General features: G+C 39.7%; 1 protein-coding gene and 1 non-coding gene across 2 annotated transcripts in view; one reads left to right on the top strand and one right to left on the bottom strand.

Annotated features, from left to right (window-relative positions):
• Positions 1-20,967, top strand: part of lamb4 (laminin, beta 4) — a 52,732-nt gene that overhangs the window by 16,429 nt on the left and 15,336 nt on the right. Inside the window, exons 25-26 of the mRNA XM_055222753.1 lie at positions 320-692; positions 1,058-1,218. Coding sequence (XP_055078728.1) covers positions 320-692; positions 1,058-1,218 — 534 coding nt within the window. The remainder of the gene's footprint in view (positions 1-319; positions 693-1,057; positions 1,219-20,967) is intronic.
• LOC117372921 (5S ribosomal RNA) lies at positions 2,036-2,154 on the bottom strand. Its single transcript, XR_004541532.1, has one exon. It is a non-coding gene; the product is annotated as a 5S ribosomal RNA (ribosomal RNA).

Here is a 20,967-nt window from a genome sequence, read left to right as displayed (position 1 = left end):
ATCAAACTCATGATACACAAACTTAAGCTGTCTTTATATAAATACATTGTTTCCTAGTACTTTTTTGTAGTTATTTTTTGCATGAACTCCCATGCATTTATAGTTTTACCAGTGCAGTTTGGAACAGATACAGAAATTGGTTTGTGAGTTTTTAGGCAACTAATCTATTGACAGAACATGTCTTTAGTGGACCAAGAATTTCTTTAGTCGAATACAAGTTCTCTCCATACCCTCTCTCTGACCAGAGCCCATCTCCGACCTGATCAGCACAGAGTCCCACTATATCACAATATTAAACCCTTTTATTTTTTCATTTCAGCTTGTGAATGTAACATGGCGGGCACACTGCGTCCCTCCTGTAATCCTGAGACTGGAGAATGTAACTGTCGTGATGGTGTGACTGGTATTTTCTGTGATGAGTGCGCTCCGGGTCACGACTCCTACTTCCCAGAGTGCAAAGAGTGTCATGCCTGTGCCAGACACTGGGGGCACTATGTCTCAGATGTGGAGAAAGCTGCACAGACCATGAGGACCTTTATCCCTCACCCACCAAACGAGCTCCGTCCTGGCGCTCCAAGACACCAACAGCAGCTGCAGAGACTGTTCCTCGATCTGGACAATATGAGGAGAAATATAACACGGCCAACTACTCCCCATGTCAGCAAGATGGAGGCACTGTTTCAGAAGGTTTTGTGAGTAGAAATTCACCTTATTCCAGTAGCAGTTGATTATTTTGATGAGACTTCTAGAATAAAGTGTGCTATTGATGAAATTGGTTTTGTTTTGTTTTTTTGACATTTGGATTTATTGCCACTGTCTTTGTTATAAAAAAGGTGTTCTCATACGTGTTGTAGAGTCTGTATAGTCCAGATAATGATTACAACTGCCAAAATGTAACTGATTATTTTTATAGTAGACTCGTCACAATTACTCTATTCATTGTTGGAGCAATAGTAGATATTAAGCCTTAACTAGTACATTAACTCTAATTTCTAATCCTAATTCCAAGTGAAAAATCAGGTCCAACACTCTTAACTATTGTATGTTTTCCTTTTAGGAAGCTCAAAAACAGCATAGACCCAAACTGCATCCTGCTGGACCCAACTCCACTTTTAAATGCTGAGATTGACAACATCAACCGCCAGTTCAAGAACCTCCTGTCCCACCTCCGGAACAAAGTGGACAACCCAGATGATGAAGACGATGAAGACGCAGAGGGTAAGCTACTGTCGCACACACTATCATAAGTGGTACTTTGGAATCGATAGTGCATGTATGTCTATGGTGGAATGTTCATCAGTTACCATGGAGATACAATGCACACTTACGCAAACACAGCCGCATAAGTTTGTAGATTATCTGAAAACTCAAGAAGAAAATACTAAATGGATTTAACCAACACATTTTCAGAAGCCTGTGATCAATACAAGAGTTCATGGTTCTGTTTAGGTGTTTGGTTTTCAGTAAAAAGGTGAGAGTGATGAAAACATTTGGCTAATGATATCTAGTTTTGACAAATTTAATTTCAGAGGGACTTGTTTAACAGCACAAATCATCTCACCTGTTGTAGCTCCAACTAAGTCAGTTTTTTCTGATCAGATTGTGTTAAAACAAAGCTCAGATAAGTCTAATTTGAGTAACAGCTTCAGAAAGAGCAGTGCCTCTAGTTAGCTTCACCTAACTAGAGGCACTGCTCTAGTTGGGTGAAGCTAATGTTAATATTGAACAACATCAGCTACAAAGTATCAATATGACCACTCAACTGATCACTACTGGTTCTTGCTTCATGGGAGGACCAGGTGCTATAAGCTTTTCACTCTGCAGAGGGCGCTCTTGTGCTGCTCAACAATTGATACTTTGCAGCTGATGTCATCAACCCTCCCAGGGGGTGTGATGCTAATTGTAAGCGCCAGTACAGTACAGTAATTTGTACAAAAGAACATGACAGTCATGTAGTCAGGCTATTGTGTTTGTTTTCACCCAAAACAACAACAATAACTTTAGATAAGAGTTTAAAAAAGAAAGGACAGACAAAAGCTTACAGCACCTGGTATTCCCAGGCGGTCTCCCATCCAAGTACTAACCAGGCCCGACCCTGCTTAGCTTCCGAGATCAGACGAGATCGGGCGTGTTCAGAGTGGTATGGCCGTAAGCGAGAGACTCTTTCGTGGGGATTCTATTTATATCTACTCTATACCTGTTACACATTATTGACATTATGAAATTTACATTTCCTCTGTCATAACCATCATAGTTCCTTCCATCATTTATCATGTTCATAATATTAATAATTGAACAAAACTGCTACGACTATAACCATGATGAGGATGAAGATACAGAAAAACACAGTGGAAATGATGTTCAGAGTCTGAGCGGTCGATCCATGTTTCCGCGCAGCTTCAATGTCCCCCAACAACTTCCTGTCCCGTGCCTGGAGAGAGAGGGAGGGCGGGGTACTACTCAGTTACATTTACTTGAGTAACTTTTGAAATAAATTGTACTTTTCAGAGTACTTTTCTAGAAGCATACCTTTACTCCTACTTGAATAATGTTTGTATTGAAGTAACAGGATCTTTATGTTGACAATATGAAATGATTTGAACATTTGTGTTTCTTGCACTGCTCTTTCACATATGGTGTAGTTTCTCATTTTTTCGGTACATTGAAATTACCAGATTATTTAATGTTTTATCCTTCAATTTACATTTACTTCAAATTATAAATCAGATATTATGTCCTGACAGTTACTTGTGTAATTTCTTGGAACACTACTTTGTATTACTACTTGAGTAATATTATTTTAATGTTACTCTTACTTGAGCACAATTTGTACAGTTTGCCTCTGCTAACTGACGTCATCAACATTTTTTGCATTTGGTAAGCTAACTGGGGGCACTGCTCTGTCTGAAACTCTGTTACTCAAGTTAGACTTTAATCTGATCTTTGTTTTAACACAATTTAACCATAAAGAACTGACTTGCTTGGAACTAAAGCTGAGCTGATTTGTGCACTTATTAAAATAATAATAATAAATAATAATAATAATAATAATAATAATAATGCAAAGACAAGTGGGTGTGGAACCATATCCTGTCTACACGATTCCAGAGGGCGTGATTAATGGGCGGATTAACCAATTACAGACACATGCTGTTTGTGTAAAAACAAACGTCATGGGTTGCGTAAAAAAACAAAACGGGGGGGATAAAGATTGGGAAACAGCTGGAGTTCTGCAGAATCAACAATCGAAGCACTAAAGTGTTATTTATCTCAGATAAAAGAAGTTACATATTTCCTTCTGACTGATATAACAACTTTTGATACACATGAGTGGCTGTGGCTGGACTGTCCCAAGAGAGGACAGAGGTCTCTTGTGCTCTGTGGTCCCACTACAGGCCCTTCTGGGTTAAAATAAATGTAGAAGAGCCTGGCTGCTCAGACGACGTCACGTGCTTGTCTCCATGGTGATAGAGAAGTGCAATGCCAGGGTGTGTTCACATTTGCACAATCACCCACCAACTCAAAGCTGGGACTAAACCTGGAACCAAACCTGGACTAGATCAGGACCTTTTGACTCAAAATGGGGCCAAACCAGGACAAGTGCGCACCCATTTTGTAGAACATTTCAGGCAAAAGCAGTAACATCTCCATAGAGACAAGCACGTGATGGACCTTTCACCAGAAAAGCTACACAGTGCACATTTAAATCTTAGTAGTACTTACCTTGACAGAGCAGATGAGTGCAGCCAGTCCCAGGCAGCAGGGGTTAAAGTAGAGGAAACAGCAAAGAGACCAGATGATGTGGTCTTTGGGCATCTCCCGGGCCACGTTCACTCTTGTGTGCTGTTGAACCATTACAGCATGTTCCCCGTCGCTGTAATACATGTTAGCCTGTAATGGGACACTGTCAGACGCGATGTTCATTCTGTTGTTTTGTGATAGCTTTGTAATAGTGGCAGTAGTAGTAGTAGTAGTAGCAGTAGTAGTAGTAGTAGTGGTGGTCGTAGCTTCTGTCTCTGATGCAGGTAGGAGAGGAAGTACCAGTGCTGTGAGTTTCTATCTGCCACACAAAGATTTGGTTTCCATTTCCTATGAAACAGTGCGCTCCTGGTTTATACAAACAACAGCACCAATGACTGAATGCTCCAGAGGCAGGACTTTCCATAGAACAGGAATGTTACCAGGAACATGCCAAAGACCTTGGCTAAAATTGTTTTTATTGGGAATTGCAACTTGTTGAGACTTGTGTGATTTCAACATTGCACTACCCATACTGGTGGTTTTCACATTTGAGAAAAATAAACTATACTTTTATTTAGACCTACCAACAAGACGACACAAATGATTATTAAGGCATCATCACAACACAACCATAAAACAGTGTTGTCCACAGAGGCAGGCAGTCATTTGAACCACAAAGTTTGTTATTTTTAGCACAGTGCAGAACTTTATTAATGTAGGAGTACTGCTTTATTTCAAAATAACATGACACAAGTTGAAGCAAAAAGTAGCTCAAGTATATAAATCACAATATCAAAGCACTGTTGATCTTATATATATGTAACTCAATGGTGCTCCCCTGTGGCAAAACACTACAAGAAGAAAAGTTATTTCTTTTGTATTCTTTTGTGTGAGTCAAAGCCTGAGCCAAATGCAGTGGATTTGTTAGAAACCTATTACAGACGTACAACTGCCATGCAAACCATAGGCTACTTGAAAATTATGATTTATATTACCGGGAGCAGTAGCAGGTAGTGAAGCATTCATAATTCCCCCCCAGGCCAAACTCAGAGTTTCACTAATACCTTCAATAGTTATTATAATTATCATAATAATAATTATTATTCATTTGAATAAAGATAACAGAGATGGTTATAATAGTAATCACAGTTATGAGACACAAGAGCCCAGTGGAGATGATGTTCAGATTCCAAGCAGTTTTCCCATGAGTACGAGCTCCTTCATTATCCCTCATCACCTTCTTGTCCCGTGCCTGGAGAGGAACAAAAAGATCAGCCAGCTCGGTTAATTATGTGACAATATACGAAAAGAAACATTGCAATTTTAAAAGCATGCGTGGTCAAAACACGTCCACTCTAAAAGAGTACCTTTCAGGTTCAGGAGATCAGGTTCTTAAAACTAATCTTGAATGAAAAAGTAATACTTAAAGCCAAAATAATGTTTTTTTAATTATTATTTTATTATGGTTATGGTGTATAACAGCTTGCCTCCTTAATCCTGAGCGGGTTTGCATGTCCACAGACCTTACCAGGAACGTGCACAGACATTTTGGGCAGGTGCTCAACTTGAAAAAAGGGCACTTTTCCATATCGCTTAAAATGAACTGATCCATGTGTTTTTGTTTTAATAAGCAAATATGATTTAGCTTCTTTTCAGATTACTTTTGCTTCTTCTCTCCAAGATCTAAAACTGTCAAATGTTTATTAGACTATAATAACTGTCCTACTTTTATGCCATACTTGTAATTAACTCACATTTTAGAAATACTGCTCCCTTGTGTCAGACACCTGTGTTAGTGGTTCTCTGTGGAGCCCCAGTCCTCTTTTATAACATTGACAATACGAGAGGGATTGTCAAAAAGTAAAAAGTGGCTAAAAGCTTAGGTGGTGTCCCACAGTGTTTGATTTGGTGCTTTGTGCAGTTAAGGCACAAGCAGAGTCTGAAAGCTGTGAAAAAGCTGAGAAAGCTGAGGAAGGAGGCAGGAGAGAAGGAGGCAGCGAAATCTTTAGATAACAGCTCATACAATCCAATTTTAAACATCTGTCTTCAATACTAAACCTAATCCATCCACTCTGAAGTACGGATTTAACTTTCTCTTTTCATTGAATCATGCCACCTGCAGAAAGTTACATACTGTGCCTTTAAAGCACATAACATGCTGCTTTGTTCATAAATGTTCATATCCCTACTCATTTTAATTCATACATTGTCATAATTAAATAAAGATATAATTACAGATGTATGATCTGACACTGCTGATTGACAAATTATTTTTTTAATTAATAAAAAAAAGAAAAGCAAAATATCATTCAAATTAAATGTGCTTTTATTAACATCAATACATTAACTATGTTAATGTATGAATCATTGTAGGTTTACTCATCATCAACATGGAACTCAGGAATACAGCATCTTTTTATGTGTGGGTCATATTCAGAGTTACATTACATTTCAGTTCATGTCATCAGTGCTGTGTACTTAAATGTTAGCAGTACTTACCCTGACAGAGCTGATGAGGGCCGCCAGTCCCAGGCAGAAGGGGTTACAGTACAGAAAATTGAAAAGAGACCAGATAAGGTGGTCCCTGGGCATCTCCATGGGCCTGATCTCCTGGTTCACATTCACTATTGTGGGACTGGCCCGCCCTGTAATGGGTAATACTCAGCTGGGTACATTTTGTCAGTAGTAGTACCAGTACTAGTAGCAGTAACAGTAGTAGTAGTTGTATCTTCTCCCTCTGCGCAGGTCAGACAAAAAGTACATGAAATGCTGAAAGCATTTATAGACCACATAAACATTTGGTTTCCTGTTCCTCTGAAAGGGCTGGATCATAGACGTACATGTCTATGGCAGAATGTTTATCAGTTTGTGACTTTAATGTTATTTTCTGAGGGGCTTGTTTAACAGCACAAATCATCTCACCTGCTGTAGTTCGAGGAAGGAAATTCTTAATTATTAGATTGTTAAAATAAAGCTCAGATTAAAGTACAACAGAGTTTCAGACAGAGCAGAGCCTGCACACCCCCAGAGCATCACACCCCCAGGGAAAGTTGATGACATAAAATGAACTTTTTATAAGCAATAAAACATTATGACCAGAAATTAGCTATTGATTTGGTCAAATATATAACACATAGAAAGGTGTACAACTGTGACTGTTTATTTTTACTAAATACATTTAGTATTTAGTAGTATATTTACTACTAAATTGAAATTGAAATCTAATCTAATTGTGAGAATTGACTTATGTTTTAAAAAAATCAAATGGTGCAGTAACCCAAATTTGTGAAAACTAATTCAAAAACAGCATGTATTTGTAGAGGTCTAAACTACAGTGTTAGCACTTTTATTTTACACATAAAAAGACAAGATATTTTATTCTTTTTAGATGAAAAAACAGCTTTTTTTCAAAGAAATTAGCCAATTCTGACAACTCGCATTAGTTTCTTTTCAATTGCTATAGATCAGTGGCTAATAGACCTGGATTAACTGTAACGTGTATGTGACGAGTGGAAGCTGTCGACAAGTTGATGTGAAGTTTCCATCGTCAGTTACTGGTCTGTTTTTTGGGACTAGCTCTAATGAGTTGAGACTGCTGTTTTGCTCTTGTTTTGGCGTGGGTTAAAACCTACAGTCGCTTTTGTGTTCAGAAAATAAACCAGAGGAAATTCAGTGTGTTTCTGTACACCAGAACACTGGTGACCAGTTACCACCACAACCAATTCATAAAAAACAAAAAACACCAGAGAACTAGAGCAGAAAGCCTTTAATTAGAAATGATTTGATATAGAGTTAAATACTCTCATTTTCAGTATAAAACATTGTTTACAGTAAGAACAGCCAGGCAACAACCATGATTTTTACATTTATAGCAAGAAGTTACACAAATAATCTTATCTTTATTATTAAGGATGTACTGAAAGTTTACAACCACAATGTTGGGTGTTGAAATTTGTTTTAGAGTAAACTTAAAAATAAAATAACAAAATGCTAAAGATAGTTTTAAGAATAGTTTTAATCACCAGTGCTGTAATCACATGTTGGGTGAATTGAAAAGTAATGACAATTGGAATAAATTAATCGTAGAAATGCAAAGTTGACAGTGAATGAAGGTGTATATCGTATATAGTGATGGTCCATTGGTATTAGATTATTAATTACCCTAACCTGGTCCACCACTACCTTGTCTCCATGGAGCTGTAATTGCTCTAATTATTCCACAGTACCAGTTACAGAACTGAAGAAGCATCGTAGATGAGCGGACAAACATCTTCACTCCTACAACTTTATGTCCAGTTGATTTAACTTCTGGCTTTTTCCATGGATCAGACCTGGACGACTGAGGGATTACACAGACATCTTCATGGAGATGTGTAAAGTGTGTGGTACATTCCCTTCACAGAAATAACATCTCCATGGAGACAAGCAGGTAGTGGACCTGCACCTGAAAAGTTACATAGTGCACCTTTAATTTATTTATTTTTTTAAGTCTTGAACGTTCGAGTAAGAAATTCCTTTGTTTTGGTCAGGATTTAGTCACATTGGATTAGTCTAGTGTTTGTCAATGGAAATGCTCTGCTAAATTAGTTGAACAAATTCAGGAAATCTATTTTATTCAAATTCTGAGAACTGTATTGTGTATGACAAAAACTACAATAACATTGTCAACCAAAGGAAGCAGAAATGAACCAGGAAAACACCACAGGAGCGTGGGTAAATTTTGCCTGTCAAAAATATCCAACCCATTATTTTAAAGGACCATTTTATATAGTGGTCTTATGCCATATAATCAGTAGATATTAAATGCTTTGTTGTAGTATTAATTTGACAGTCTTGACACTAAAATGATTCAGTCTGAGTTTTGTCTAGCAGCGTTAGGGTATAGGGTATAAGAACTTGTTCATGTGCCAGTGCAGTTTGTTGCAAAAGCAGAAGTCTTCACATCTTTGAAGAGGCAGCCACGGCTCCAGGGCGAGTGTACACATGAACATTGTTGCTCTGAAAAAAAAAGATAATAATAAAAAGCTCACACAATGCAACAAAAATAACAATGACCCAGACAAGCTGTGATCCTTCTACTCATTTGTGGGTAATTTTATAGTGTTTCACATTTGCAACTAATGCACTTATACACATTAGACACATTTTAGCAGATTTCTGATGGACTGCCATAATAGTTTCTGATTATCGTTATCGTTTTGCCTTCCTCAGTTTTTGAATGTGCTTTTATTACTTGGTTTAGTCTTCATTACAAATTTAAAGATGTGATTACTGGCAGTGAAGCTGTGTGACATGACTAAAAAAATTAAATATGCCTTTAAAGAGATCCTATTTTACACAAAATGTAATCTTTAAGACATGTTATAATGTTGTTACCTCATCAAAAACATATGTGGAGTTGTGTTTTACTTCATTCACACAGTAATCCTTTATTATTGAGGTATCTACATCCAAAGCTCAAAATGCTCAGACAATTCCAGGGCTGAAATCATCCAAATGATTCTAGTGAAGGTGTACTTTAAAAACACAGTAGAGCACTTCCTGTATTGCCACATGACATCACAAGATGAAACAGAGCGTTTTCCGAGAAGAACTCAGCCTAAATATGCAGGGTGTGTGTGTTAAGTGTGTGAAAGAAACTAAACACAACTCAGGGCATGTTTTTGATGAGAAAACAACATTAGAACATATGTCAGACATAGTGTAATATGGGCTTTTAGTTTTACTCCGTTTAGTCTTCATTACAAAAACACACCTTTTTGGGCTCCTGGTTGAACTTGTTGAGATGGGACTGGACTCTGTTGGCATAGTCAGGATGGACAGCCCTGAGGGTCTCCACCTAAATAAAAAAAATGAAGTTAATTATACATTATATAAATTCCAATTTTTATTATTATTTTTGTAGATTAGGATCATCAGAGATTTTGAAACACCAAAATATAATTACTTAGAGCATGTTTGTGAATAGGTTTAGCAGCAAGTTTCAAACTTATTGAGAATAAGAATGAGATATGCCTTTATTAGTCCCGCAGTGGGGAAATTCCAGTGTTTAAGACCCTCATAAACACAGTTTTTATTTATAATACTTTAGCTCTAGTTGTGAGAATCTTACATTACATTTACTGGCAATGGAATGAGCGAGAGAGGAAATTTTGATCTGTAGCAAAACTGAAGCCACATTCTGTTTCTGTGGTTTTGTGTAAAGGGCATCAATACCAGTGGAAAAATCTAATCTTGTTTTTTTTTTTTTAAGTGTATGTGCCCTCAGCTCTTAGTTTGAAAAAAGGTACTACCATCACATCTGAACATGTATTACCACTACCTAAACTTGAAGATAAAGTTTTTCTCAGCATATGGAAAGACCAGACCTCATGTGAAAGCTCAGAACCTCCAGAAATCACTCACTGAGCAGCTGAGGCTGCAGTAGCACTGATTAATGATTGACTGCAAGAGTTGGGGTTTAGGTAGTGATGATTCAGAAGAGAAATTTTAGGCTCAAACCAGCTGGATTTCAGCATTGAAACTGGCAACTGAAAAGAGGCCCATTCTGCTTTCTGATTGGATAATCGTCTTGAACCAAAATACTAAATTATAACATAAATAAATGGGATATCATGTCCAATGTTGTTGTAACTGTGCATTAATATTACAATTGTTATCAGACGAAGCTATATTTGATTTGAAAACATTTACCTTGTATCTGGAGAAACAGTTTGGCAAAGTTTATTAAAATTTAAGTCAAAATCTTAACATGCAACTTCTTTAAACATATTTCAGTAAAGAAAAAAAACAAAACAAAACACAAAGCACAACCCCTGATGACCTCACCACACCTTCGGTTGACTACCATTACCACAATGAAGTTTCAGTTTAAGTATTTGCACACCATCATTCTATAGTGTGTTTAGCCTGTACGTGACAACTCACTGCTTTAGTCACACCATTTAATAGCCACATTTAGATTATATGGTGCAGTAACCCAAATGTGGTGAAAAGTGGTGTCAGCGCTGCAAACTTGGACAGTAAAAAAGGTGACAGTCTAACTGTCCATCTGCTGTGCTCAAATTTCTGTGGGTATTGTTGCAATTGCACGTTACTGCAATTAGATGTTTTACCTAAAAATTGTGGATTTTAAATAAAAATGCCTACTCCAGAAAGTATCTGCAATTTACAGTGTTAAGTGCCAATATGGGACAAAAAATGTGATTTGGGGATAATGTTTTACACAAAGTCTATGCAATTCCCAGTATTCTATAGCATTTAGTGGTAAATTACTAAATTAACACTTTGAAGTGTAAATATGGTTATGTTTTAACAGGAAATGTGTGATTCCCTAGTGAAGAGTCCAAGACTGGGATCACCACTGTTGGCATTAAAGAATGAGCTGGTGTTCCAAATAACCTAGTTTTATCATGAATAAAAAAAGAGAAAACAGTAACCATTTACTACTAGTCTACTATACTGTTTGAACTATTCCTCTAGACTTATTAGCCCACTTAATTCCAACGCAAATTTGAACAAATCTTTTACTGTTTGGTTAATAGTTGAATGTACTTTTTACTTGAGTATATTCACTGCTTAAAAGTTTGATCACACTGTTTTTCCAGAGCCACTGTCCACACTGCACAGTCCAGCCCTTATGGAGATGTAAACTCATGTTTTTGTGAGCTGGGCTACCTCATTGGTTATGCACGCACATGCACTCTCCTCACATTGTGAGTGTGTAAAATCTCACGTCTTATTGCACATTGATATGATTTTCTTGGCAAACATGAAAGCAGTCGTTAAAAAAAAACAGTGCACACCAGCATTGGGCCAAACGGGGACTGCAGCCATTACTTTAAAATGGGAACGACAGACAAACAAGTTGAACATTTTGAGTGCCAACGCTGTGTTCATGTACCATTCGTTTCTGGATGAAAAGTTGTGCTCCCTTTAAGGCCCCCGCCATGTTCTGACAAAGCCTCTGTCTTTCCTCTTCATTCAGCACTTGAGTGTAGAAAGTACGGACCTGCAAAGACATAAGCTTTAAATAATACTTTTCATTATAATGTTTTAGCTTAGACACTTCCACTAACTAACCCCATCTTTAACATGATCTTCACCAAATATCCACGAAAATAAGTGTACATGAAGGTAATCTTCTCTTTATCTTCACAACCCAGTTATAATTGGTGTCGTCTAATAGTAAGACTCAAATACAAAACCTCTTTTTGGATGTTTTTATTGTTCTGAAAAACTGAGTGGTTTGTGTCTCCACAAATCTGATTTACTTGACACTAAGTGTGACTTCCAAGTAAACAGACCCTCCCTCTCTGTCACTTTCATCTCACATGTCCTGCAGCCCACATATGAGCGTGTTTATTAGTGAATACATATGCATTTTTATGGAAACAATCATGTAAATGAGTATAATACAATAATAACAAAATTTAACCCTTGTGTTGTCCTGGGGTGATTTCTTCACAATTGTTATTAATTTTGATTATTTCTATCAATAATGAAATAAAACAAAAAAAATTACTAATTTGACTAAATTTGATAAGGACCATATGAAAAAAGTTCACGATCAGGTAAACAGCAGAAGGCCAGCTCCTGTTTGGGGCCATGTAAGTTGATGAACAGTGAAACTAAGCTTTGTCAGAGCTCGACCCAAGGAAGCTCTCTGTCCACTGGTTTGAATTGTGTGTTTTTAGTTGTTCTAAAGCTCCATACATATTTAGAGTGATTTTGATTCTTGTGTTTGTACTGATCCTGTTTTAGATAAAGCCTAGTTCCACTGTCCATACATGGCCTCAAACACAGGCTTGTGTTCTGCTGTTTACCTGCACAATCAAATGGTTCGGAACATTCAATAATTTCAAAGATCATAAATTAAGATGCAAAACTCGTTTTCAGATTTTTTCAAAATTTTTTGAAAACATTGTTTAAAATTAAAAAGGTGGATTTGTGAGGAAAACCCACAATTTTGCTATATGTAAACACCGGGTTTTTGCAGAGGTTTTTACGGGAGTTGTCTGGAGTTTGAATGAAGTTGGTATGAAAGGCCAAACACAGAAACGTAAGCAGGATTCACTCAATCACATAGAAATTAACAGGAAAATGGATAAGGTCATTTGAACTTCAATGTCAATTTTTGCTCATAAAAAAATCTGACATTTTTTTAAAAACAGCATCTATGCCAAATTTAGATCCCTCCTATTTTCTAAGTCACCAAATATTTTTGTCAAGTACAGTCATTTAATTTCAGTGTTATACGGCCTTAAAATGTCAAAAATGCACTTTTTCACATAATCAAGGCTTTTTGGCACTAAATGTATAAAATATAAGGTAAATGTGGTATCAGTGCATCAGTCTGAAGTCAGGCTAAATAGAGCCCAAAATGATAAAATTATATTTTATGACTAAGTTAGGAGAGAAACTAATTGGGTCAAATTCACCCCAGAGGAACTTCAATGTAACTTTTTGCTTTCTGTCAAAAAGAATAATAATAAATTTAAAAAAAAAAAGAAAAAAAAAAAGGTTTTTCACCAGATTTTGGCAATTCCCACTTGGCAATTAACCAAATAGTGTTTGTTAAGAAGAGTGGTGCAAATTAAGAGTTACAGGACATTTAAAGGGTCAAAAATGCACAGTTTTACCAGAACAAGTCCTATTGGCCAAAATTTAAAAAAAAGAAAAGCAAATTGGGGTCAAATTGACCCCAGAGGAACTTCAACATAACTACTGAGAAGAAAACACAAACATTTAGATTAAACTGAGATTATAATTTAGATTTCCAAATGACCTGTGTGACGTTGTCCTCATCGCTGCTGTTGTATCGAGCCACATCTGGAGAAACCTGGAACTTGGACTCCACAAACTGAGGCTGCGTCTCTGGAGCACTGAAGCTGTTGGGATAATAGTTTGGAGCGCCACCTACAGGACAAAAGCACAATGTACAAGTGAGAAGAGAAATGGTATTAAAAAGGGGCTAATTTAATTAGGACTGAGGGGGAAAAGAAATAAAAAAAAAACACCTATGCATCTTGTGTAATTTAAATTTTGTTCAAATTTGATTTAAGTATTAACTGTGAGAATGAAAGTCCATCTTAAGTCTCATGGCACACACCATGTATGGAAATTTCTCTCAGATAGAGGAGCACATGTTTAAATGAAGTTTTACCCTGCCTCACCAGGCTGCCCACCTAAACCAGCCTCCTTGTTTAATGTCAATGTACTTTTCCCTTTCATGGAATAACATTCTCTGTGCCAAGAATTCATGTATACTCGCCCATTTTACTCATTACCATAAGACTATATATATAGATATATACTGATGGCATGTGACATGGAGCATCCTGGCATTAGGGGGTAAGAGGTTTTTTTTTTACTTCAATGGTGTATAAACGGCTAACGGCTTATAGCTAGTTCAAAGATTTAGTGATCCGGGAGAGATGGCTAAATTACTGCATGGATGACATGGAAAATCTCTTCAGGCATGTTAACTCTGAGATTTACCATTTCGAATTAAACATCCAAACTTGTTTGGGATTAGTTTCACAAACTTGCTATATTAAATCTTATGCCTAAACTAGGTTCATTCATGCTGACAGAGACAACACTGAACTTTGTGCCAGTTTTTGTTTCATGTGGGTAGGTCTGGTCATTACAGAGATATTAACCATAAACAAATCTCCAATCTGACAGGAAACTGAACCTTTGAATTCTGACGTGGCCTTCAGCTCATGGGGATTCTAGGAAGTTGAGATGTCGTATGAACAAACACAACCCATTGACTCTTGTCAGTCTTTTCAGTGGCTGTGATTTCAGCTGAGGACTTAAGGAGGAGAGTGAGCAGAATTGGGTGTGGCTTTGGTGTGAGAGGATGCAGAGGGCCGTGTGTTGTAGCGGTGACTTGCCCTGGTTGTCAAACATGCACATGGGGCCGTCACGTTGGTAGTTGGCGACTCTGGCTCTGTAGGGACAGTTGACTGGCAGCTGCAGGTAGTTCGCCCCAAGTCTGTGGCGATGTGTGTCTGGATACGAGAACAGACGACCCTGTGCAAAATGATTCACGGTTTAGGATCTTTCAACATCAAGTTCCTTTAATCTCATATACTGCTACAATTATGTGATATTTGTGTTTAGGTCAGAGTTGACACCTTTTGTTGTTCTTGTAAATGTTTATGTTGTTGTTAATGCTTTTGTATGTGACACTTGGTTGCTATGCCGACGAGTTGATGTTTTGCTTAGTTACTGGTCTGTCCAGGCTTCGCTGAATTGAGAACCTGATGTTTTGCTGATGTTTTGGCGTAGGGTTAGAGCCTACAATAGCTTTTGTCTTCAGAAAATGAACAACCAGAAGAACTTTGATTTTCTCCTCTTATCACCCAAGAGACATAAATGAAAATGAAACTTATTAAACAATTCATATGCTGCTTTCGGCAAATACAGCATTTCAAAATGATAAAAATGTCAACAATGAATATGCGACAGTGTAATACCCCATCTTTAAAGACACTCTATGCAACTTCTCAAACTTTTTTCTGATTCGTCTTTTTCAGAAAAAAGGTTTTAAACATAGTAATCTGGACAATGTTATTGAATTCCAGACATTTCATCATCCACCGGAAAGTAATCTGAACGAAATGGTTAGAGCAGCTAGACCAAAAATCTGAAATCTAACCCTAACCTCTTGTTGTTGTACACGTGTGCAGAGTATTGTTTGAATATAGTCCTGAATGTAACTAATGATGTGTAGGTTTTTAGTTCCTCACCTGTAGCATCTTGTCAGGGCTGGGTTCGATCCCTGGGGGCATGTTACTGGGGTCAAAGGCCAGCTGCTCCACCTCTGCAAAGTAATTCACCGGGTTTCTGTTCAGCACCATCTTACCCACCGGGATCAGCGGGTACTCTTTATGAGACCACACCTGAAAATTAAATGGGGTATGTATAATTATAAGGAATAAACTTGTAAACTCTGCTTTTAAAAAGGTGCTATAAAAAGAATAAATACTATGATTATATTTAACCAGCCACATCACTATATGGGGTACAGTCATTTAAAAATGCTGTATCCATAGCAGACATACTATAAAAGCAAAGGTTAAAATCAGGCCAGTGTGTGCTGTCGGTAAACAATTAGCATGCTAGTTGTTAGTTTTACCGTGACAACAAAACTCTGCTCTAGTCTGTGTTGAGAAATGTGCTCATAAGCTGGTGGTGAATATTTACTAAGGTAGGACTAGAAACTAGGTGTGATTTTCACGTTTTTAAATCAGAAAAAAAATAAAAAATAAAAAATCAGGCAGAGCGGTTTTAACTACTGTATTTTTATGCACCAAAGTGAAAAGAAACTTCTTCCATTTTCTCATCATTTTACATAAAAGATGCCTTTCAATAACTTTAAATTTAATTTTAATTCAGATATATTTGTATGAAGTAAGATACCATTGCCCCTTGGAATAAATGTATGGAGCATCCAGTGTAGTGTGTGTGATTGTTTAGACAGTGAAGTATTTCCTTGTGCCTTACTTGGGATTTTCAAACTTTTAATAATTATTTGTATTTATTTTCAGTCAAGTTTAAATAATATACGAGGGTACTGAAATTACAAATAGTGGAGTTACCTTGGTGAGATCAAAGGGGTTGAACTGGAACTTCTCTGCCTGCTCAAAGGTCATGACCTGGATGTAGAAAGTCCAGGAGGGGAAGTTGCCGTTGGCGATGGCGTTGTACAGGTCCCCGATGGCGTAGTCCGGGTTTGAGGGCGGCCAACCGTTCGGGCCTCTTCAGCCGACAGATTCTTAATGCCCTGGTCAGTCTGAATACAAAACAATCACAATTTGTTAAAAGTCCCTCAATATATGAACGACCTAAGTAAGCAGTGGTAAGCAGATGAAATGCATTGTTTTGGCTGCACTGGTCTACATTTTTGCCTATAGTTTACCACAAAGACATTACTTTTATTTTATGAATAATTCTCCTAACATTTCAGGTTAACAGGAGCCATAGTGTAAAGTGACATTTATACAATATTTGAGTCTTTCTGTAATCTAACAGCTTTGCACTGTGAACATTGCTACTTTTAAAAAGGTGTACTATGTAGCTTTTCTGGTGGAGAGTACGCCCCTGCAATGTTCTACAGTATGGATTTAATCTTATTCATTAGAGACAGACCAATATGTCGGTAGGCCGGTATTTACACATAAAGCCTTATTTGAACACTTTACTACAAGAGGACACTGCACAAAACGTGACTACACAGCTCTCTTAATAGATATGTTTAATGCCACACTGTGGAAAATTCCAGGCTAAATAAGGTCTCCATGTAAACAGGCAGGTGGCAAACCCTCACCAGTCACAGAGTACACTTTTAAGTTTAGCAAGAAAAGATACTTTTTTTTTTAACCAGTGCTTAGAATAAACTGATTTTTAAGAAAACTGTTAAGAGACTTGCTGAGTATCTTAGCTTGTTTGGCACTGGGTTATTGTATAGAAAACAAATGTGAAATTGAGGCTAATCCAGGATGAAGCCGACCTTGTAGTGGAATTTGCAGTAGACCCCCTCTCCCTGTGCGTTCACTAGTTTAAATGTGTGAGAGCCATAGCCGTTCATGTGACGAAATCCATCAGGAATCCCACGATCGCTGAACAGAAAGGTCACCTGCCCACGGCAAAAACAACAGAAACATACGGTTTATAGGTGGTAGTAAGAAAAATGAAGGAAATGTGGCCCTAATAGTGAAGTATATCACAAGATACATTGCAAATCAAAAGTTTTACTTGGTGCTGTTATTAAATCTCAAAAAGCCGCAGTTCTTTGAAACAGAATGTCGCCTATAAAGAACAAAATTTACCTTTTATGGCAAAACTGTGTTTAAGACCTGTAAATAGTCTTGTATTAGTTTAAAATTTGAGTGAGCGATGGAATATGAACTGATAATCCTCCTGGAGTTGTTTATACTGTGCACTCTGAACAGAAGCCTACTTTTTAAACTTAATTCGCAAATCTAATCTTTACAACATGACAGAAAATTCCTTTTGTTTTCAAATTCATACAGCCTTTGTCTAGCTGCTATAATAATTATCTTCTATTAATTAATTAGCAACTTTTAGGCCTGATCGATGAGCCTACTGATTCCTGTCATAATTTGACATTTTCTTATTTTCTGTATTGCCCTGTACAAATAAAATGACTACTTCCCTGTGTAACTAGGGATGGGAGATACTGACGCAAAAACACATTTGAGATATACATTTTTGTCATCTTGATAACAATATTCAGATGGTATTTTAACAATGCATAAAGAATGTGCCAAAATGTGCCTTTGAAATGACTCCACATTTCCTAGTTTACCCTTGTTACGAAAATTATACTAGATGCTTCTGCTCATTTTATTTTGAACCTGCATTTTTGAATGGTTTTAATTATAGATTATAAACTTGACTAATTTTGCATATCAAGAACAATTTGCTGTTCTATTTTATACATCTCCCACGTCTATGTGTAAATGCATTAGACAGATTTGGTTTTACCTGGTGCAGACTCTCTGGCCTCAGACTCCAAAAGTCCCAGACCATATCAGGGTCCTTCATGTGGGTTTGAGGGTTGAGCGAGGGAACATGAATGTGACACTGTTTTTATATCTATATTCAAGTCTATGAAGAGAAGTACATGCAGCTTTAGACATCCACAATAAGCAAAATCCCTGGATCGAATGCAGAGCATGCATTTCCCCATGAGGTTCAATAAAGTATACCTTTACTTTAATAACAAATAGAACAGAATAAAGTAAAAGGGCTGAACTGTGCGGTAGATAACAACTGAGAAATGGCAAAACCACAAAGTGTGTCACATTTGAGCATTTGATTTTCTTCTAGTTTAATATGTAAATTTCATAATGTCAAGAGTAGATATAAATACAATCCTCACCAGTGAGGCCCTCACTTACGGCCATACCACTCTGAACACGCCCGATCTCGTCTGATCTCGGACGCTGAGCAGAGTTGGCCCGTGGGCTGCTGGGTAGCGGGTAGTGCCACGTAGGCACTGAGAGCGGCGCTGAGTTCGGCTCTCTGCCCCTCGCCTTTTACAGTTTACTGTGTTCCAAACTATCTTATTGATTCAGTTTCTTGCTTTTACTTTGTCCCCTCCCAGTTCCCTTGACTGGGAGGTAGACGCTTTTTGCTTTCCCCGCATCGTTTGCTCCTACCATGGAGCAAACGGTGCCGGCCCCCCCCCGGACGGACAACATGGCAACGACTCCCGCACCCACAACGACCAAGGCCCCGGAACAACCCCCCACGAAGAAATATAGAAAATACGACAAAGATATGACCGTATTCCTGGAGTGTGATGGGAAGGAGGTGCCGCCGATGGTCCTGCTGAAAGCGGCGAAGAGCATAGCTGGTAATGTGGTGGCGTTCCGGCAGATTAACAAGGAAAAATACGAGTTGACGGTAACGACGACGCAGGCGAAGGGGCGCCTACTGGATGGTTTCCGTGTTGGGGAGACCAAAGTGCACGGGAGGGACATCACCGCGGATGAGCTGGTCGTCTCTTTCATGGGGCTGCCGGCCTACATCGAGGATGAGGAGATCGTGGCCAAGCTCCTCTCCTGGGGAGTCTCCGCAGTCTCAGAGGTGCGGAGGAGAATGTGGCCCGGGACTGACGTGGCGGACGGCACCAGATTCGTGAAGGTAAGATTCACCGACACTGTCCAGTCTCTGCCTTATTCCGTGAGGTTTAACACCGCTGCGGGCCCTGAGTACTTCAGGGTGCTGCACGACAGACAGGTGAGGGTGTGTCGGGGGTGTTTGCGGCCCGATCACGTGTTTAGGGACTGTCCGGACTTTCTGTGCAGGAACTGCGGGGGACAGGGCCACTACGCGCGGGAGTGCACTGAGCCCAGGGCGCCTAAGTGCAGAGTGTCGCATGTTCTCCCACTTGTGCGCGTGCCGGGAGGAGGAGGCAGTCGAGGCCCTCAGGGAGACACTGAGGAAGGGAGAGGAGACCACCCCGACACCCGCGGAGAGCGGGGGAGAGCCCCCGGCGGGGCTCTCACCCGCGCTCTGCGAGACTGGGGTGGGAGAGGAGGAGGCTCAGGGTCCGTCAGCGGAGACAGACACCCAGCTGGCGAGCGGGGGGGCGCCCGTGGTAGGGGCGGGTGAGAAAGCTGACTCACGCCGCACCCTCGATCGGGGGGAGGAGGCCGCGTGCGGCCCCACTCCTAATGCCCGGGCGGCAGCAGTCGAACCGGTGAGGAGGACGAGCACGAGACTGGCCCCGTGCTCCACCTCCGAAGCGGGGGAAGCGGCCCCGGCAGCGGGCCGCATTCCTAGGCTAGAAAGTATCATGCGGGGAAGACAGTGGGGCGAGCTGCCAACAAGAGCGCGCTCTCTGTCACAGGGCAGTAGAGCTGAGCGGGGCAGAGCGGAGGCAGCGCGCGCCATGCCTGCGCGCAGCCCCCGCGAGCCGGCTCTCTCTCTCTCACCAGCCCCTACCCCCAACACTGCCGCCTTCAATCAGACCGCTGACGACTCTGAGCTGATGGAATTCAGCACGCCTGAGGTGAAAAAACGCCTGGGAGACACGGACATGCAGAAGAGCAAACACAAAAAGTCAAAATGAACCTCAGGCAACATCTCCCTCCTCATGTGCTATGGCACGCCTCTCCCTCCTCTCCGTCAACGCTGGGGGCCTCGGAGGAGCAGACCGGATGCACAGAGTGTTCCAGGCCGCCCCCTGGGACATTCTTTGCATCCAGGAAACGCGGTGGGACCCGGCGCGCGCGCAGGCGGCGAGGGCAGCCCACGCGGGCTCTCTGCACTGTGCCCTGGGACCGGGGCGCTCCCGCGGGGTGGCCGTGCTCGCGAAGCCCGGCTTCGTGGGCCGGCCCAGCCTTGTCCACGCAGACCCGGAGGGGAACATGATAGTCCTGGACTTCGAGGGGGCCCTGGCCTTTCGGTTAATTAACGTGCACGCGCCCAACCATGAACAACACCGCAAAACATTCTTCATCCAGCTTTTCAAATACGTGAATAACAAAACAATAATAATCGGGGACTTCAACATAGTACTAAGTAAACATGACATATCAGAAAATAACACATACCACAATGACACCAGCCGGTCCTTCTTAATAGAATCAATAAAAACACTGGACATGACAGAAATTTGGCGCGTGTTACACCCAAGGGCCAGGGCCTTCTCGAGAAGGCAGGTTGTTCAGGGCGTATTGA

The sequence above is a fragment of the Periophthalmus magnuspinnatus genome, chromosome 6, assembly GCF_009829125.3.
Source record: "Periophthalmus magnuspinnatus isolate fPerMag1 chromosome 6, fPerMag1.2.pri, whole genome shotgun sequence".
Classification (NCBI taxonomy): Eukaryota; Metazoa; Chordata; class Actinopteri; order Gobiiformes; family Gobiidae; genus Periophthalmus; species Periophthalmus magnuspinnatus.
This window is presented reverse-complemented; position numbering and strand designations above follow the sequence as displayed.